Source organism: Halictus rubicundus, chromosome 18 (assembly GCF_050948215.1).
Source record: "Halictus rubicundus isolate RS-2024b chromosome 18, iyHalRubi1_principal, whole genome shotgun sequence".
Lineage (NCBI taxonomy): Eukaryota > Metazoa > Arthropoda > Insecta > Hymenoptera > Halictidae > Halictus > Halictus rubicundus.
The window spans coordinates 1258402-1276039 of record NC_135166.1 but is presented as its reverse complement, the minus strand read 5'-3'; the positions used below and the strand labels follow the sequence as shown (position 1 = coordinate 1276039).

General features: G+C 44.5%; 4 protein-coding genes across 6 annotated transcripts in view; 2 read left to right on the top strand and 2 right to left on the bottom strand.

Moving 5' to 3' along the window:
* Window positions 1-6991, bottom strand: part of LOC143362853 (glycerol kinase 5) — a 128690-nt gene extending 121699 nt beyond the window's left edge. Inside the window, exons 1-12 of one of the 2 annotated variants that reach the window (XM_076803349.1) lie at window positions 6816-6991; window positions 3583-3676; window positions 3406-3505; window positions 3182-3341; window positions 2613-2727; window positions 2342-2535; window positions 2140-2266; window positions 1974-2078; window positions 1750-1844; window positions 939-1102; window positions 701-834; window positions 126-392 (exon numbers count right to left, since the gene is read on the bottom strand). In XM_076803349.1, coding sequence (XP_076659464.1) covers window positions 250-392; window positions 701-834; window positions 939-1102; window positions 1750-1844; window positions 1974-2078; window positions 2140-2266; window positions 2342-2535; window positions 2613-2727; window positions 3182-3341; window positions 3406-3505; window positions 3583-3676; window positions 6816-6911 — 1527 coding nt within the window. In that variant the 5' untranslated portion in view covers window positions 6912-6991 and the 3' untranslated portion in view covers window positions 126-249. Of the gene's footprint in view, window positions 1-125; window positions 393-658; window positions 835-938; window positions 1103-1749; window positions 1845-1973; window positions 2079-2139; window positions 2267-2341; window positions 2536-2612; window positions 2728-3181; window positions 3342-3405; window positions 3506-3582; window positions 3677-6815 lie in introns of those variants that run through there. The other variant, XM_076803350.1, reaches the window with a different exon arrangement.
* A 2633-nt stretch (window positions 6992-9624) lies between these two features.
* Nachra9 (nicotinic acetylcholine receptor alpha9 subunit) lies at window positions 9625-12234 on the top strand. Its single transcript, XM_076803464.1, has 8 exons — window positions 9625-9917; window positions 10146-10318; window positions 10390-10434; window positions 10554-10663; window positions 10730-10943; window positions 11022-11199; window positions 11478-11630; window positions 11705-12234. The coding sequence occupies exons 1-8, from the start codon at window positions 9863-9865 to the stop codon at window positions 12046-12048; spliced, it is 1272 nt and encodes a 423-aa protein (XP_076659579.1). The 5' UTR covers window positions 9625-9862; the 3' UTR covers window positions 12049-12234.
* Window positions 12235-12589: 355 nt separating this feature from the next.
* On the top strand, window positions 12590-15114 carry Nachrb2 (nicotinic acetylcholine receptor beta2 subunit). Its single transcript, XM_076803462.1, has 7 exons — window positions 12590-13064; window positions 13132-13176; window positions 13597-13706; window positions 13796-14018; window positions 14097-14274; window positions 14354-14506; window positions 14661-15114. The coding sequence occupies exons 1-7, from the start codon at window positions 12843-12845 to the stop codon at window positions 15023-15025; spliced, it is 1296 nt and encodes a 431-aa protein (XP_076659577.1). The 5' UTR covers window positions 12590-12842; the 3' UTR covers window positions 15026-15114.
* A 678-nt stretch (window positions 15115-15792) lies between these two features.
* Window positions 15793-17561, bottom strand: LOC143362941 (neuralized-like protein 2). Of its 2 annotated transcripts, none has more exons than XM_076803465.1 (3): window positions 16689-17561; window positions 16279-16602; window positions 15793-16190 (listed from the first exon to the last, which is right to left on the bottom strand). In XM_076803465.1, exons 1-3 carry the CDS (start codon window positions 17038-17040, stop codon window positions 16069-16071), a joined length of 798 nt encoding a protein of 265 aa, XP_076659580.1. In that variant the 5' UTR covers window positions 17041-17561; the 3' UTR covers window positions 15793-16068. The 2 variants fall into 2 exon arrangements, with proteins under 2 accessions (XP_076659580.1, XP_076659581.1); XM_076803466.1 differs by having other exon boundaries at window positions 15793-16187; window positions 16689-17542.
* Between the last annotated feature and the right edge of the window lie 77 nt (window positions 17562-17638).

Here is a 17638-nt window from a genome sequence, read left to right as displayed (position 1 = left end):
ATTGTTGGTTTGATCATGTTTGCCGGGAAGTTCCTCTTTTCACCTTGGCTCGACTATGTACAAAATAGGTACATACCGCATCAATGATAAATGCTTGGAGACATTTTTCTGTTTTATATAAATGAACCGTCTTTATTTACAAGGAATCGAAAAACATTGTATCAAAATCGCCAGTATATCGATCACCACCGTTGCTTCCGACAACATAGGCATTTTGTTTTTATCTAGAGTATTTTTCTCGTTCGGTATTCAATACCACTGGCTGAGCCTTTCGACGGCTCGTCGCCATTGAGCAACAATCGATTGGTACCGCGAATAGTTCTCTTTGTTCGGCGTGAACACCGTCTCTGTTTTCCGCAGCTTTAACACCTCGCCCCTGTCCTTCCAGACCCCTGGAAAAATAAGTTCGGTCATCCGAGTGAAAGAATGCGAGCTTCGAGTTACACCAGCTGCGAAATCCGAAGGTCAAAGGTCTCCGGTGCAGAGGCTGGCGTCATTCGAGGCAAGAAACCGGCCCGACGAGTTCAAAGTAAATACAGCGTGTATTGATATTTCTAAGCAGCCGCATGGAACAAACTTCCGGAAGCGCGCGTCAGAACAGCTAAATTATGCGCGACTATTGTAACACGCGTGTTATTCGTTCGCCCGTCCGTACAACGAGCGTGTTGAACATTGAAACGAAGTCAAGCGATTTCTATACCACATTGTAATCCGGCGAGAAACGTTACTCCTAAAATAGACATTTCCGTGCTGGTTGCTCTCTCCACGTCGAGACCCGTCAGATCCGCCAGCAACTGCAGCACAAAATTATTCTTGGATACCCCGCCGTCGACGCTGCGAAAGGAATGCAATAACATTCTCACTCGTGTCATACAAAACGTCTCCTATCCCGATCAAAGTCCAGGAAAACATCCAGAAAAATGTCGGCACCGTCTTACCGTATTTTTTGATACGAGAAAACAGTTTCCCTGCAAAGAGACTCGTAGAGCAGCAATATTCTGTAGACGATACTCTCTAACAGCGAACGAACGATGTGACTTTTCTCCGTCGTTTCTTTTATCCCGATGAATCCGGTAGCCGCGGAATAATCGTTTATGGGGGCCTGCGGGGTACGATAGAGATTACTTCACGCAACGCAGTACATATTTGCCCGCGAGTATTAGCTGGTCCGGTTAGTTTCAAGGCCTTCCTACAAATGATCACAACTAGAAGTGAAGTTTCAACAATTCCCCCTCTTCAATCCATAACAATCCTCCAATCAACGATTTCTCGCAGCCCTGCCTTTATTACGTAATACAGGGTGCTCGGCTACAGGTGGAAGAAAATTTAAGGGATGGTTCTCCAAGACGGCATGAGACGAAAATGAAGAATAAAAAAATTGCGATTTAAGCTTCATTTTTCAGTTACTGTCGATTAAAAATCCGCCTAAAATGCGGCAACCCGGCCAACAGAGGTGTAAGCCTAACCAGTGGCTGCGAGCGAGGACCTCCTTTGGCACGTGACTGTCGCGCGCCATTATGACGTAAGCAACGTACACCGCTGTCGGTCGGGTTGCCGCATCGTAGGCGGATTTTTAATTGATAATAACTAGAAAATGAAGCCGAAATCGCAATTTTTTTATTCTTCATTTTCGTCTTATACTGTCTTGGAGAACCACCCCTTCTGGTTCCGGCTCGGCGACAGGTCCCGAACCAGCTAATAGATTCTGGAACGTTCTATTCGCGCCTAACGATAGTCCGAAGAACCTACTTGCAATCCGCTGAACGCAGGTACGAAGTATACTCCGTCGGTATCGTTCAAACCACTAGCTAAAGAAGAGGTTTCGTCGGGGTTGTCGATAATGCCTGAAACAAACTGCAACTTTAAAAAATTCGAGCGACCTGCAGATTAGTTTGCGCGGCTTCAATCTAATGTTGCATTTTAACATGTCGGGTCGCTGCACACTCCTAGTAGAAAATTAAAAGGAGAATTACCAATTTTCTTCGCCCATTCGATTAGTATTCCAGTGTCGTTCGAGGCGCCCTCGACCAGATACACCAATTCATCCTCGATGCGCCATGCAATCAAAGGATATAAACCTGTAAAATGATTGAAACGACTGTGAACATAGATTTTCCATGCAGCTTTCAAATGAATCACCTGTGATCGACGCGTGAGCTTTCGTTCCCGTGTTCACGTCCACGAACGTGCCTGTTCCCATCGTGATCTTCAAATCGCCGGGCATCATGCATCCGGAACCGAACAGGGAGGCGGACTGATCTGCCATCTACTTTAAATAACATTATCCTGTCGTTGAATTTCTTCTACGTAATCGTTTGTTTCTCAAATTCGTGAAGCTTACCGAGCAAACGATCGGGATCTCAACGCCGAAGATCTCTTTCGGAGTGACGCCGAAATCTCCGGCACAGTCCACCACTTCCGGGAATATGCTGGTCGGAAGCTTGAGCATGTTTACCATAACGTCGGACCAGCTCAACGTGAACGGATCGAAGAGACCGGTCGCCGACGCGCTCGAGATGTCCGTCATGTGTCTGCCTGCGCGAAAACGGAACAGAAACAGAATTGATCGAGTTCGCAGAAAAGCAACGAATGTTCGAAATCATGCTGCGTACCGGTCAGTTTGTACAAAAGCCAGGAATCGACGCAGCCGAAGACCACGTTCCCGCTGTCAGCTGCCTCCTGTAAACCTGGCACGTGTTGCAACGCCCATAAGAGTCTCAAAGAGATCTAGATTTCAGTGTGAAAGTAAACGGTGAACAAAACAAACGACCGAGAAACGGAAAATGATTCGAGTAGAGGGGGTCGCGCGGTTCAACGAAACAGTTGAGCGATCGTAGCGCAAACAAAACGAACAGAACGAACGAAAAATCAGCGAACGATTTCCAGATACAGTGGCGCACGATTAAGCGTCCGCAGCCGGGGACAGAATGCGGACACTTAAGAGGGGGGAAGGAAGATAGCTTCTGCGAATTCAACCGGAGGAAGGACAGAGAGGACGTGTACGAGCGCGATACCGATACGCGTATCGGGTATTCGATCGGCCCGTCCGAAGTTCAGTCCGAGGTTCCATTTTTTGGAATAGGGGGGGACCAGCGGTGGACACTTAACTGTGCGCTACAGTACTACGTGATCGTGGGAATCAAGAATTCCGCTCGCGGGACGAGCTGATTCTCGGACAAACCTGCGTGTTCATGAACTTGAAGACGCTGGCGGCCAAGAACCGTTTTCTCCTGGACAACGTGTAGAGAATCTGCGATCCTAGGCGTAGGCTTTTCATCGTAAACGAGGCGTTCCATTCTTTCACCATGGTGTCAGCTCGCACGTCTTTCCAAGTGATGAAACTGCAACGGAACGCGACTTGGTCATTGTTTCGAAACATTAGACGTCGAATAATCAGACACTTACTTGTGATAGTGTTTTCCGTCCTTCATGTTCCACGTGGTGAAGCTTCCTCGTTGCGAAGATATCCCGATGCATGCAATCGATTCCGCTTTGACATCGCTAGCTGCAATTACAAACAGATCATTATCGTACGCCACGATTGGCACTCGAGACACTTTCTCGCAGATTTCACGGGTGTACCTTCTATGGTGGTCTTGATCACTTTCACGATAGCGCTCCATAGTTCGTCAGGATCTATTTCCACGTATCCCGGCTCCGGAAACAGCAACTGGACCTGAAAATCGCAGGACACAGTTAGCAACTATACGTTGTTTTAAGCGTACGCTAGGTCGGGGGTAAAGTGTGAAACATTTATGAATGATCCATTCAATAAACGTGCACGACGGTTGCAACTGCTATAGGCACACACGTCTGACAGCAAAGCCGAAGGCTTCGCTTCGCCTCGATGCGAGTTAATCAATACTTCCTCGTCGCATCGGCCGGACTCGAACGAACGCCATTTAAATTCGATTACGTGCCCCGTTTAATCGCCGGCTATCCTCCCAGGCCTTTGTTTCGCAATATTTTCCGCGCCATACAACGCTCGGAGAAAGCACACACGATCGAACGCAACGACGAGAGCGTAACTGGGTTAATAGGTAATGCGTTGGAGCGTTATTAAATCCCTCCCCTAACTTTTGTCCCGGCGCCGTGAACATTTTCGACCCATGCATCAGTCGATACCGTGCAGACTTTTCTTGCTCTTTGCCACGCCATTTGTTTCTCTACCTCCGTCATTACTGGGCTAGACCTAAGAACAGCGCTCGCTCTATTATTATTATAATAACAGCGGCGTGATAACGGCACCGGCTCCTTCAGGACGTTCACCTCCGCGAACAAACAACCATGGAAAAACCGCACGGTTTCGTATTCCATGGTGAGGAACGAGCGGGAAGACGATTCGGGAGAATACGTTTTCCGGGCGATTGTGTTGCAGCCGCGGACGTACGTGTTTGGACCAGCGCAACAAGCAATCGGATGTGTCATGGTCGTTTAGAATTGGAATTGCTGCCCAGGACTACTTTAGGACCATTACCCAATTCTTTGCGTTAACTAACCACGTTGATCCGATTACACGCGACTTATCCGTCCCATTTCGCGGACACGTATCCGCGACGACACGCAACCGCGCGGTTTTTACGAGCGCGAAACTTCTCTCGACTTTCGTCATCTTTTAAACAACGCTCTACTTTATTTACGGGCTGCAGTGCACGAGCGACACGTGAACTGTCGATTTATTATGCAAAATACTGTCAGTCTCGTAATTAGACGCTTTAAATCAGAATAACATTTTCTATAAGTGGACCAAACGTATTCAATCTTTTTAGATGGAATAATTCACCTACTAGACGTTATGAAAGTCGTTGAAAAATCTCGTTTAGGATGAGTTACGATGTACAGTGAGTAGCTGCAAACTGTGATTATAATTCTGATATTTGGAACGCATCATTCCAAAGCTTGGACACTTGTAAAAAGTATTTAACCTCTGCCGTTTGCATGTATAAACATGACCTTACTTTCCACTATCATTGAAGGGGAGCGAGGTAATCAGCATTTTCAGCACATGCTACTTCACTCGAAAAGACGGTTGCCAGGATTGTCGAGTGACCTCGGACATTTGTTTCGCGTCCGCTCGAAACATGCGAGCATTCGGTTCGGCGATTTAAAAATGGTGACTTCGATTTTAAAGACTGAAAACGTAGACGTTTTCGTATTCGCTTATTTATTCACTAAGCGGACCACCTAAGACTTTCAGTTTACAATGAATATTGTAACTTTAACTTCGGTTTGACGTGTACGTAAAACTGAAACAGCTCACAATACTCCGAATTCCGCGATAACGGAGAATCGCTCTGAGATAACAGAGAAATAGCTGATTAACCTTTAGAAGACCGGCATTTTTCCATTGAAAACTTGAATTTTCTTTACGGAATGACAAAAGAAAGGTCCGATACCTACAAAAAATGTCTAATTAACCTAGGTTCTGAAAGCGACCTTTTCCCCCGTAAAATCAACTTTTATTATTCATTCATTTACTATCCCATATTATTTCGCTTCCGACACAGAGAAATTTGAAGTAGTAGTTCAAGGTTGTACACACAAGGGTTACACGTAAATAAAAGGTTGTAATCTTCAGTCACGTCTACGAAGTGTATACATTCGAATGTGTTGCGCAGAGCCATGGTATCGAACAGTAATAAATAAAAACAGTTGATTTTACAGGGATTAAGAGCTATCTTTATCACCCTGTGTATACAATCATAATATTGTACGTTTATATATAGCCAACATGTTACGCAAATTACCCAAGTTTGTCCCTGACCGCTTTACAGCGGCCCCAAAGGTTAATCGACTGAGGATTTTTATGCAACATAAAAATTATGTTCGTTTCATGTTACGGGAGCGACACGTGCCCTGATAACGGAGTAGGGACGACGTCCATGAATTCTTGGAATATTTTTACCGTTTTGCTTTTAATCTACCCATGTTTCTCACGATCGCATAAAATCCACCGTCTGCTTATTGAATGTTATACAACATTGTGGTTCGTTCAAGAATGTAATGCATCTGGCTGGGGCCATTGCAGGCGGGCCGTTATCACGAACTGTTGCGGACACGATGAAATATTAATGAATCGGCGCTCGATGTTCGGACCGTGCCACCGATCGTTTTCATTAGCCTTTCAAATTTTTATTTGCGTATCTCGCGTAACAGTTCCGTTTCGTTATCGCGCGAAATTCGTTCGCCCGCCCCGCAGTTTTTTCCGATTGTGCGAACAGCAACGAATCAAACGGCCAAGCGAAAAATCGGATAACACGGTGATCCAATGGGACCAGTTAGGGCTACTGTCATGGATCCCGATCATAGATCTGCAGTGAACCGTTAGTCAGCGAACGCCTCGGCCGTTCCCCTGATCGCTTATCTCCCCGCTTCTTGCTTTCTATCGCTTTGTTATCTACATCTCGATTTCTTTCGCGGCCTTGGAAAAAAGTATGCAAAATCGCTTCAAGGAAACAACTGTTTGAAATCGCCCGATTCCGGAATTTTGACGTATTCACTAATTCACGTAGGTTCCCAGTTCTGTTCGAGCAATTACAATAAAAATAAAATAAAAATAATATACGCATTCCTATAGGGGTCCCTCCTAGTCAACACTGGACCAACACTAAATGCAACCGGGATACATTGTCTTATGATAACAATAAAATTGCGTTTGTTTAGATTTCGTCTTGTTCGAATGTCTGCTTCGATAGAGAAGTTTGTTAAGAAATTTTCTGACGGAAACTTCTAAAAGAAAAGATTGGGAGCAAGCAGAGTTAACCGGTCCGGCGGAGGAACCGGCGGGAATCGTGAATAAATCGAAAAGAGCTAACCTTTTCGGTGGAGGAGGCCACGGTGGAGGCTTCTTCGTCGAGGATGTGGAACCGCACCGTGGTGGTTCCGACGTCAAGTGCTCCGATGTACTTCATGGTTGTCGAACAGCAAAGTTCTTCGGCTCATTCGAGCGTGTCGGGGTCGTCGGGCTCTCCGCTTGATCTTGATACCAGAACGCACTTTCTTGCAATTAGCGTGACGAACCGTGGCCCACGAAACAACGTGCGACGTTTCGCACGGAAACGCGCGGCGAACTACTAGAAGCCACTTATCGCGTACTGCTTACTCCCGGAACGTTGCGAGCAAGCACGTGATTCTACCACGCATGCTCGACAAGCCGGTTTATCGGAATCATACCTACACAATGTCACGTCGGATACGGAGGAACCGATGTTCCCGGTATCAAGTGTCGTCGAGCACATTGTCAATAACATTTTCACATTTTTTTTTTCCATTGAGAATAAAGCTTCGGCAATATACCCCCGAAATCCCGTACCTGGACTCCTACGATTAAAGTAGTTACGATTGTCTGAGATAAGCTCATTGTCCCGAACGTCGGCATTTATGGGGTAAGGGACGGAATTACTGTTCCCATATTAACCCTTTGCACTCGAGTGGTGACTCTGAAGCACCACTAGAAATTGTTGTGACATTATTTCAAAGAAATTACAAAAAATATTACAAAATATTTGTTACATTACAAAATTTGTATTTAATAGATTACTAAACGTTTCAATATTATATGTGGAAATCGGATAAGTTTCGTATGGATAAAATGAAAATATTGTAAGACGGAAGAAAAATTTAGTTTTAGATTGAAAACAGCGCCGAGAGTGCAAAGGGTTAACACTAGGTTTACGGAGCACTAAAAATGACTATTTTACATTTCCTTATAAAAATAACACGAATATATCTATCAAAATCTGTAGCCAATTTGTAAATAATATATACCTAGAGAAATCAATTTGTTAAATAATTCCTCATGGATCCACGTTTGCAATCTCAATATTGGTGAATTAAAAATATCCGTCATTTTGACGGGTCCCGTAAATCTAGTGTTAATAATACTTATTCTCAAAGCGTAAGGGATATTACAAAAAGGAGATTACATTTTTTCCCATTAAATCAGTTAATGTTATAATTCATATAGGCACGGTAATTGGTACCCCCACAGTAAATCACCCTACTGTATGAGAGCTCGAGTTGCTTAGAAGGTCTTCTGTTTTTTTTTTTTTGGTAAGAAGAAGGTCCCCTTTATGGTCCCGCGGCGGTGGATCGTCGTAAATATACTTTTATTGTATAAACGTATAAGCGTGGTTCCGGTTATTATTGGTACACGAAGCTTTAAATACGTTTCTCTCGGGTTTACGTTTTTCGCAATGGCGTCCGTGACATTTAAAGATCTACTTGATTAATTGAAGAATTATTTTTCAGTCTTTCCTTTCCTGTTCAGTACCTGCTACAGACAAACCGATTCTGATAAGAGTCTCCTTGAAATTTTGCTTTCAGATAAGCAGAACGGTCGAAATTGCGGACGGCCTTCGTTTGTCAGCAATTAAATACGAGGGCATGGAGTGTCGTTTTTTTTTCTTGACAAAACAAATTGTAAGCGTCATTGAAACATGTATAATATACTCTGGCATTTTCGTTGCCGAAAATGGTAATTTTTTCATAGAACGTCTCGCAAAAACACTGAGAACGCCCGAGATTTGATGCTAGTCATTTTTTTTAGTAGTACGTAATCGAAACCTGTGAAACGGAACTAAGTACGTATTACACCTGATCCTTAATAATACCTGTCCATCTCACTTCCGCCAATCGCGTGTTACGACACAGGAGTGGAGTGTGGATTACGAAGGACTCTTCCGAAAGAGACAATATTATTTTAATTTCGTGGAATTTTTTCGAGCTTAGATCGCGTTTAATTAAGAAACCAAGAACGCGTTGAAAATATGTCCACAGTATAAAAACATCAATTTTAAAGCGTGACAGCCATTGTCATAATGATACAGGTGGTACGTCTCGTCCGGAACAAAAAATAATTTTTTAATGCAGCACATGAATAAGACTAGCTTATTCACATAAGAAAAACGCGTTTAAAACTGGCATATGGATATAGGTGACTCGAGCGTTATACAAATTGATGCAAAAACGATATGACTTATCAGCTTTAAATAAATAAAAACGACGTCGCATGAATATTGAACGATTGCGAAAATTCGTATTCGATTTTCTAAAAACCTCAAAACACCAGAAAATGTTGGCAGACAATCGTGAAAAATAGTGGTGACTATTTAATTGATAATATTTTCTTTGGATCACTATAACACTAACAATTTCGAAGACACTCAAGAAATCCTCCCATCCATATTTTCTGAAAGAGCCACAATACACTTGCAAGCAAAAAAGATGATTTTTGATCTCAAAAAAAAAAAAAAAAAGAAACGAGTACCGGCCGCTTAAAACGTCCAAGCTCCCTTTTTTACAGTAACTTATTTACTGTGCAAATGACCAGCATAAAGGAGTACCTTCGTTATAGAACATTCAGTAAAAAATTGAGCAAAGAATCTATCGTCTAAATTTCGACTGGATTTTATGCATTTGTCAGAAAGTAATAGATCAAGCACAGAACTGCGATATCGTTAATATTAATTTCGCTTCTCAAGACGATTGGAAAGAGAGAATATTCGTTTATCTTCGGTTTCCGACTGGTAGAATTTTCCATAAATATCCGCCATAGTAAATCACATCAGGGGTCGTCCGATTTTCCGATGTTCGGTTCGAATCGACAGTGGTTTTCGTGAGGCGATAGCCCGCGGGACGCATAAAAACTCGATAAGCATCTATTCCCGAGCTATTTATACCATGTCCAGCAGGACTGGTTATTATTATTCTATCTGAAAATACTTAAAAAGCGTTGAACCACCCTGGGGGCGTCTCGCGTATCTGCGGCTTCGGATTTCATGGGGCGTCTGATAATCGTTTCGCCGCGAACCGAGGAATCGTTCAGTCGACTGGCGGCTGTACGCTCATTTCCACCATCGATATGAGAATACTAACTGTGCTCTGGTTCCTCACTGTCCTCCGATCGTGTCGTTCGGGTAAAGTGTCGCCAAGTGTTCAATGTGATCTTGTCTCTTTCACTAGGGGAATCGCATGATAATCCCCATGGATCTCAACCCTGTTCGGAAACCCATGGAATCCGCTTCCACGATCCGTTTCCGGTTCACGATCGCCGCGTTCTCCCGTTCACAAATACCGCGAACAACAATTCGCGAACGGTACGGATCGCATTTTTCTCGAGACTGATCAACTTTGTCCGTACACAGATGCTTTCCCGGAGATCGAGCGTTCGATATGCAAAAGCTTCGCGAATCCTCCGCCATTGATGCAGCTCAAGTCGGACCTGCTCTGCGGCTACGACAACACTGTCCGGCCGGTTCTCTCCCACAAAGATGTGAACAACGTGACCATCAGGCTGATACCGAAAATACTCGAATTCGTAAGTTCATTTCTATAAAACCTCGACAACGATACCTACAATCATCGTCACGTTATAATCATCTTCTTCAGGATGAGATGAACGGCAAGATGGTGCTGCACAGTTGGATGACTCTCGTAAGTAACTGCGTTCCCTCCTCACCTTCTAGCCCCTTTTCTAGACGGTCTTTTGCACGTCGAGGGGTTGAGACACCTGCGTTCGAATCGGTTCGATCCAGCTTGTACGTTTTCCACAGATCTGGACCGACTCGTTTCTCACCTGGAAGCCGAGCGACTACGACGGGATCACCTATATACACGTGAAGAGCGACAGAATATGGATGCCCGACTTCTCCGTTTACAACTCGTAAGCATTCCAGAGTTATCGGGGGATCGATGATTGTTCGTCACTCGTTCTTTTCCTGTGAAAAAGGGGCGACATGGACGCGGATCAGAACACCATACCTCTGACTACGTGCTTGGTCTTCAACACCGGTTCGGTCAGCTGTGTGCCGACGTTGAAGCACGTCGCGAAATGCGCCACGGACTTCTCCAAGTGGCCCTACGACACCCACCTGTGCCGAATCAATTTCGGCTCCTGGGCGCACGCCGGAGAGGAAGTGGACTTTCATCTGGATCAGAAGGGGGTAATTTTATGACTCGATCGATCGAGACGCGCTTCCGATTTTCGTTGATATTAACTACTTTCGAACGCGGCTCTTCAGTTCCAAATGTCAGGGTTCACGAACAACAACGCGTGGGACTTCAAGGTGGTGAACGCGTACAAGGTCCTGAAAAAGTACAAATGCTGCCCGAACGACACCTACCCGATGATCGTGTACGAGTTCTCTATAACTCGGCACCACGGGATCATGCAAACCACCTACGTCACTCCGGCCGTAGGTACGGTGTACCCTTACTCATTTCACTGATACCCTGGACCCTTTAAAAATATGAGCCTTCGTTATTGAAATAATTATAGAACCGTGGAGGTTCGTTGCAGGATGTCGCCAATATACTGACATTCGTTGCCGAAAGGTTAATTGATTCATCCTCCTGCGATTCGAAACGCTCTCATTAGCTGTAGTTGTTCGCGCGTCTGTCAGTCTAGCATCGACGACGCTCTAATTTCTATGAGTTTGTAGAAAGATATAATTCATCGTCGCGTGTTCTGTCCTCAGCAATGATGTTGCTCACGTTGACGGTGCTCTGGTTGGACTCAAGGTCCACCGAGAGGATGGCTGTGGGCAGCGTTAATCTGGTGTGTCACATGCTGTGTATATTCGACTTGCATTGGGAATTGCCACACAATGGCTTAAATACGCCCAGCATACGTAAGCACTCGAGCAACGAGAACAATTGCGGCTGGTACGTGGGGGATTAACAAATCGGTCTTCTTGTCTTCTAGTCTTGTACTACCGGGATTCGTTGGCGCTGGCCGTCTTCGCCTTGATCTTGACCGCCGTGCTCCGCAAAATCCAAAGTATGAACGTCGAGGCGCCGTATTGGATCTCGTCGACCACCTCGTTCATTTTGAACAACAGGGCCGGCCGTTTCCTGATCCTGACCGGCGAGGACTCGAAAAGGATACTGAACAACGAGCCGGAGGACAACGGGGACATGCCGAAGCCCTCCGAGATCCCGAAGAACCCGTCCTGGAGACATTTCGCGGCTATCGTCGAGTGGCTCTCCTTCTTCGCCGTGGTCTTCACCTACGCCATCATTCTCATCACCCTTGTGCCCTCCACTTAACAAAAGAAAGAGAAACAAGGGGACGAGAGCGAGCGAGACTCGTTCGCTTCTTGCTCCGCGTTCAGTTGTAGATGCTCATTTTTAATAATAAATCACCTGTCTCGATTTCTCTATTGTACCCCTCTCGATCTCCCCTCGGCGGAATATGCTATTCTCAAATAAACGATGTTGTGTTCTCATTTTTAATCGGTCTCGCTTTCTGTTCCCTTTGTCTAACTCGTAATCAATCCTCGCCAACCGGCCTCCGATAAACGCAGGCTCTGCCAATTAGTATATTCGCTTCTCTCGGTTGATTTGCTCGGCGCATTCAATTTGAACATGTAATTTGTCGCACAGCGACGTATACATGTACGTTTAGTTTAATCTCATAGCGTTATGTAAGAACGAATCTATATGGGGATAGATGCGGACAATTTTTGGTATATTACACCCGTAACTGTGTGCGTGAGTACGGGCAGTACCGCGACTAGGCGTGTGTGCGCGTCGCGGCAGCGTTCTTAGCACGTAGTTGTTATCTCGGACAATCTTGGTCTGGCTCCGTTGCGTACGGGTGTAAAACTCTCCGCGTCGTCCGAGGGTTAATAGGAAATGATACGGCGGATGATGAAGGACAAAACGAAACTATTTTGGTTGGTCGTCGCCGCGCGAAGTGCTGCAGCTGCGTATCATTGAAAGGGGGCGGTTTACGGCGTCCTCGGTTTAACGTTTCACGTGGGCGTGCAACTATTCTCTTCTATCCTCCCGAACTACAGTCGTCGCGTGTCTGCCGGTCCGATTTCTATGCACCAACAAAAATGAGGAGCTTCCTGTTCGCCTGGCTGACGGTCCTCGCCGTTTCGTCAAAGGTGTACGCCTCAGATTCTCTCGGTTGCAAACCGGACAAGAAAACCTCCACCATCTACGCGCAATTGAAATGGAACCTTCTTTGCAATTACAAGATGGACGTCAGGCCGACCAACAATCATACACGCGCCACCCATGTCAGCGTTGGATTACATCTGGAGCATTTCACCGTTGTAAGTACACCGCTCGCGAGGCGATCCGCTATCCAAAGATTCCTCTCATCGAACTTCTATTCCGCAGCACGAGCTCGGAGGAACCGTCGACTTTCATGTTTGGATGGCACTGGTGAGTTACGCTAATAACACGTTCTCCTCGCTTGTCCGTGTATTCAATAGGATTTTAACGGTTTAACTACCGAAAGCATCCTAATAGGCTTCTCAATGAAAAGAAACCACGGTCAAACGACCGATTTTCAGATCGTTAGCGAACAATTCTCTGCAAAATTCCCCGATTGTCCATCGTCGATTTTTGAAGAAATGTTAAGTAGCTATCCGTAGGTAAAGTGTGAAATTCGTTTCCCACGAAATATTTTGCGTTGACCCTCGCGCGGACCTGTTGAAGCAACAGATTGTAGCATAATCAGAGAGAAATTCAGAAGTCATAATTAACATAATACTGGGCGTACCCGAGTTAATTATACTCGTGCGATTAAACAGTGAAATCTGATGATTTACCGAGAACTAATCTAATTTTTCTGTGCCACAGTCATGGAACGATTCTTTTCTCACGTGGAAACCGTCGCATTACGCAGATGTCAGTAAGGTTCATGTGAAAAGCGATCGAATATGGGTACCGGACATCACGCTGCAAAGCGCGTAAGTTGTCATTCTTATGTTAGCTTCCCTAACTCTGCCGTGTCTTTGGCCTTTTCTCACCTAATCACGCATGTTGATTTTGAACGCAGGACGGACATGTCTATCGACACGGAGCTGCAGGAGACGGATTGTTTGATCATGTCTACAGGCTACGTGTTATGCGTACCACAGATCGTGTTCCCAATATATTGTGCAAGGGACACCACATGGTGGCCTCACGATATAATGAACTGCAGCATACAGCTTTCCTCCTGGGCTCATTCCTCCGAGGATATATCCCTGACGTTCATTTCGCTTGACGAGTCTAACGAGGTGTTCACCATGATCCTTTACGATTCGCCTGGTACATATAAAAAATAAAGTCTTCATTTCGACTATTGTTGCCCCTAGACAATGATCCAGGTTGCCGGAGGAAATCCTCAATGGGACATCACGAATATCACGACGAACCTGATCGAAGCACACTCAAAGTTCGGTTACGACGTCACCACCAAACTGTTGTCGTACAACATCCTCCTCAAAAGACGTACTTCCATTAACAGTACAAGCTATACTACAATCATCATAGGTTCGTAGCAATTGTAATGTGGACAAGCATACGAATCGTATTCGCATAAGCTAATCGTTCGGTGTTTCTTCTTGTATAGTATTGGTGACCGTGACGTTGTTGGTTCTTTGGCTGGAGCCAAATTCCTCCGAACGGATGATGCTCGCGAACATGAGTTTCGTTCTTCATTTACTGTCCATGTTGCAGCTGAGGTGGAGCGTTCCCGTTAACGAGGGTCATCAACCGAAAATATGTGAGTCGTTTGTTCCACCTTGTCCTGGCGTCTTAAATGCCGGATCAGTGAAAAAGACTCGCTTCAGATTCCTTTCTGTGACCTGTTAACTTTTGCAAAAAGTACGTTTGTAATGGAAAAAGTAATCGGCATTCAGAGGATTTTTCTTTTCCAGTTCAATTATACGAAGACTCTCTGGTCCTGGCCACGTTCGCGCTTTGTCTAACGCTTCTACTGCGCCACATGCAAGAGATGACCATCAAAGCACCTTCATGGCTGTCGTCGATTGTCATCGCCATTTTGAAAAGCAGAGCCGGCCAGATATTCTTGGTGAACTTTTCGGATCCGAAATTGTCGGCACAAATCGTATCGAATGATGACGAAAACACTAATCTTGTGTCATTCGATAAGGTAGAACTGGTTTGGAGATACACATCCATTGTGATCGGATGGCTCGCGTTTGTTATTGTTTTATTTGCATATATAATACTCTTGATCGTTCGTCTTCCGACGAGTTCGTCCTCGTATTATGTTGTGTGAAGTGTATGTAAGTATTACCGAATAAAAAGGTTCATCGTTCTGGCAGAAAGTGTTCATGCCAGGATTTACTATGATTCTTACTCAACAAAGGTGGTTTATTCTTGCTCATAAAGTTGAACTCGTTCTTAAAGCTTTAACTTCCAGTAGGCGTTTCCTGTAGATTTTTATGCGCTAAATCCGTAACACTTTTTCTTCCAGAGCACAAATAATGTGTTTAAACTTGCAGATTTGCATCTTCCTTCAAAATATTTTGCAAATTATTAGCTTATACATTAAACGTGGAAAATAATCTGTGTTAAAGAAATAAATGTTCGCACTGTGAAATACTTATAATACTAAAGACCAACACACGTGAAACGATGATCAATAAATCATTTGTTTCCGTTACTTTTTTATAAATACATTTATTTTGAAAAAACATGTTGAACTTAATCGTTTACGTCGATCAGATCAATCTTTGCGAATATTAACAGTGCGCCCAAGTCAACTCTACAGTACCTGTACGAGATACAGTGGGTCGTAAGAGTAGAAAAGAATGTTACACCCACGACATTGCGAGTCTAGTAGATTCGTACGATTGTAACTGCGAACGTGTAGCAGCGATAAATGCTAATGCACTGGGAGAACCTTGTTTCTCTTGTCCATCAAAACTGACAGGTGCTCAGCCAACGATTTCTTACATTATGTACAGGTCAGAATTTAGCATTCGTGCGTGCGTCGATAATTTACAATGTAGCAACAAAAAAGAAAAAGAAAACGAAAAAAAGAAAAAAAAACAATACGTATTAGATACACAATAGTGTGTGATACAAATTAAAGGAACGCCTACCTGGAACTACGAAAGCAGCATACGATTTTTGTAAAATGCTTTGTTTTGTCCTAAAGTAAAGTAACTAGTAAACGAAAGCACGTTTCACGCGATAGAACGCATTGCAACATTGGTGGGAATATTGAATTGCAAACGAACGAAGAACACTGAAACCGTCATCTAAATAAAGGTGGAGAATACAAGTCGAGGGACAAGACAGAATGGTGCTCGACTCTCACTGCGACTGATACAGTAGATAATCTTTCAGAACCCGTGGAAGCGGAAGCGAGTCAACCGCATTTCCCTTGGTATACTGCAGTATTGCATCACGGCAGGCACTCTGTAGGGTAGATACTGCTGAAACAAATTGTTCAAAAAAAAAAAAAAAGAAAGAGATGAAAGTATTACCATAATTATTGTACTTCAGTTTATATTATCGACTTACCGCCATACAACTGAACTATCCTGACTTGTTTGGTAGTACCGTACACGTCTACCACTGCTCGCACAGGTCCTGCTTTGTAAGGTATATCTTTGACGCATACTCCTTGGTCTTCTCCATTTATTATAAAGTGCATTTCTGCCTTGTCAGAACCAGCCTGTGGCACATACATCAATCCAATACGACTTCCAGCATCCATGGGTAGAATATTTTGAGAAGAATCAATGGTGCTTGGTCGAAGGGCATTCATGGGAATAATTCCTCGAGATGTTTGAACGTTAACCCCATCGGTTATTAGCTTCTTTTCTCTGGATGGTATTCCTTCACCTTAAAGAACACGGTAATACATTAGTCATCCGGTTCACACGATTTATGTAGTACGCTAACATATATTTGTTGCAGTGGATTCTTACCGTATCTCATGACCTCCAAACAGTCCCATATAGCGTTGCTCCTGGTAATAGCATACATCCATGTGTTTCCCAGTTTGACCAGATTAGGCAATGCGAACATAGGCAAACACCCGTCCATGGACATTGGATCGATTAAGGTGAGCCCGAGTCTCATATGCCCGCTCCATCCTCCTTGAGTCGCCTCGATCTCTACCAGAAAGATCTCGCCTGGTTGCAGAGGCTTTTCACTGAAAGCCAGGGAATTGGCGAAGCTGGTAGTACGATAGGCTACTGTACTGTCATCCAAGAGTACAATGTTTCCCCCATGGGTGGGATGAAACCTTGTCAGTATTTTCCTCGATTTCTCAGTCATTGCGAGGCTGAGACTGAGGAGGATTCGATCCCGAGGACCGCTACTAAAAATCTACTCTGCACGGACTGGTCTCGGCGTGAAACCTCATTAAGGGAAATCGACGAAGAACCACTGGCCGCTCCAAAACTCGACAGAACCAAACGAGGATGGATACACGGTTCGCGAGGAATGTTCGGTTTAAATGACACATTGGAATGCTTTCGACGGCTTACATAGTTGCTCCCTTCGATCAGCGGCTGAGAAAGTGAGGTTGGGTGTCCATCGTTACGGTGTTCTCGCCGAAAAGTGAAACCAATCGGCCGTCCAGCTACTATATGTTCTTCTACAGGTTTCTCACGAATCGTTATCACGAGGAAATAGCGAGCAGAATTCCAGCCTTAAACGAGAACGAAATCTAACACAAAGGAGACAGAACTTTGATAGTATAATAACTCGAGGAAACCGAGTGGAAACAGCTGATTGGCTGCGTATACTTCAGTGCCGTATCCGAGACTTTCCGACCCAGGGCTGTACGTAAACGAAATTAGGCTAATCATAATACTTTATAATATTTATAAAGTCAGAATCAGACTACGGTTTTTCTGCTAGAAAAACGAGT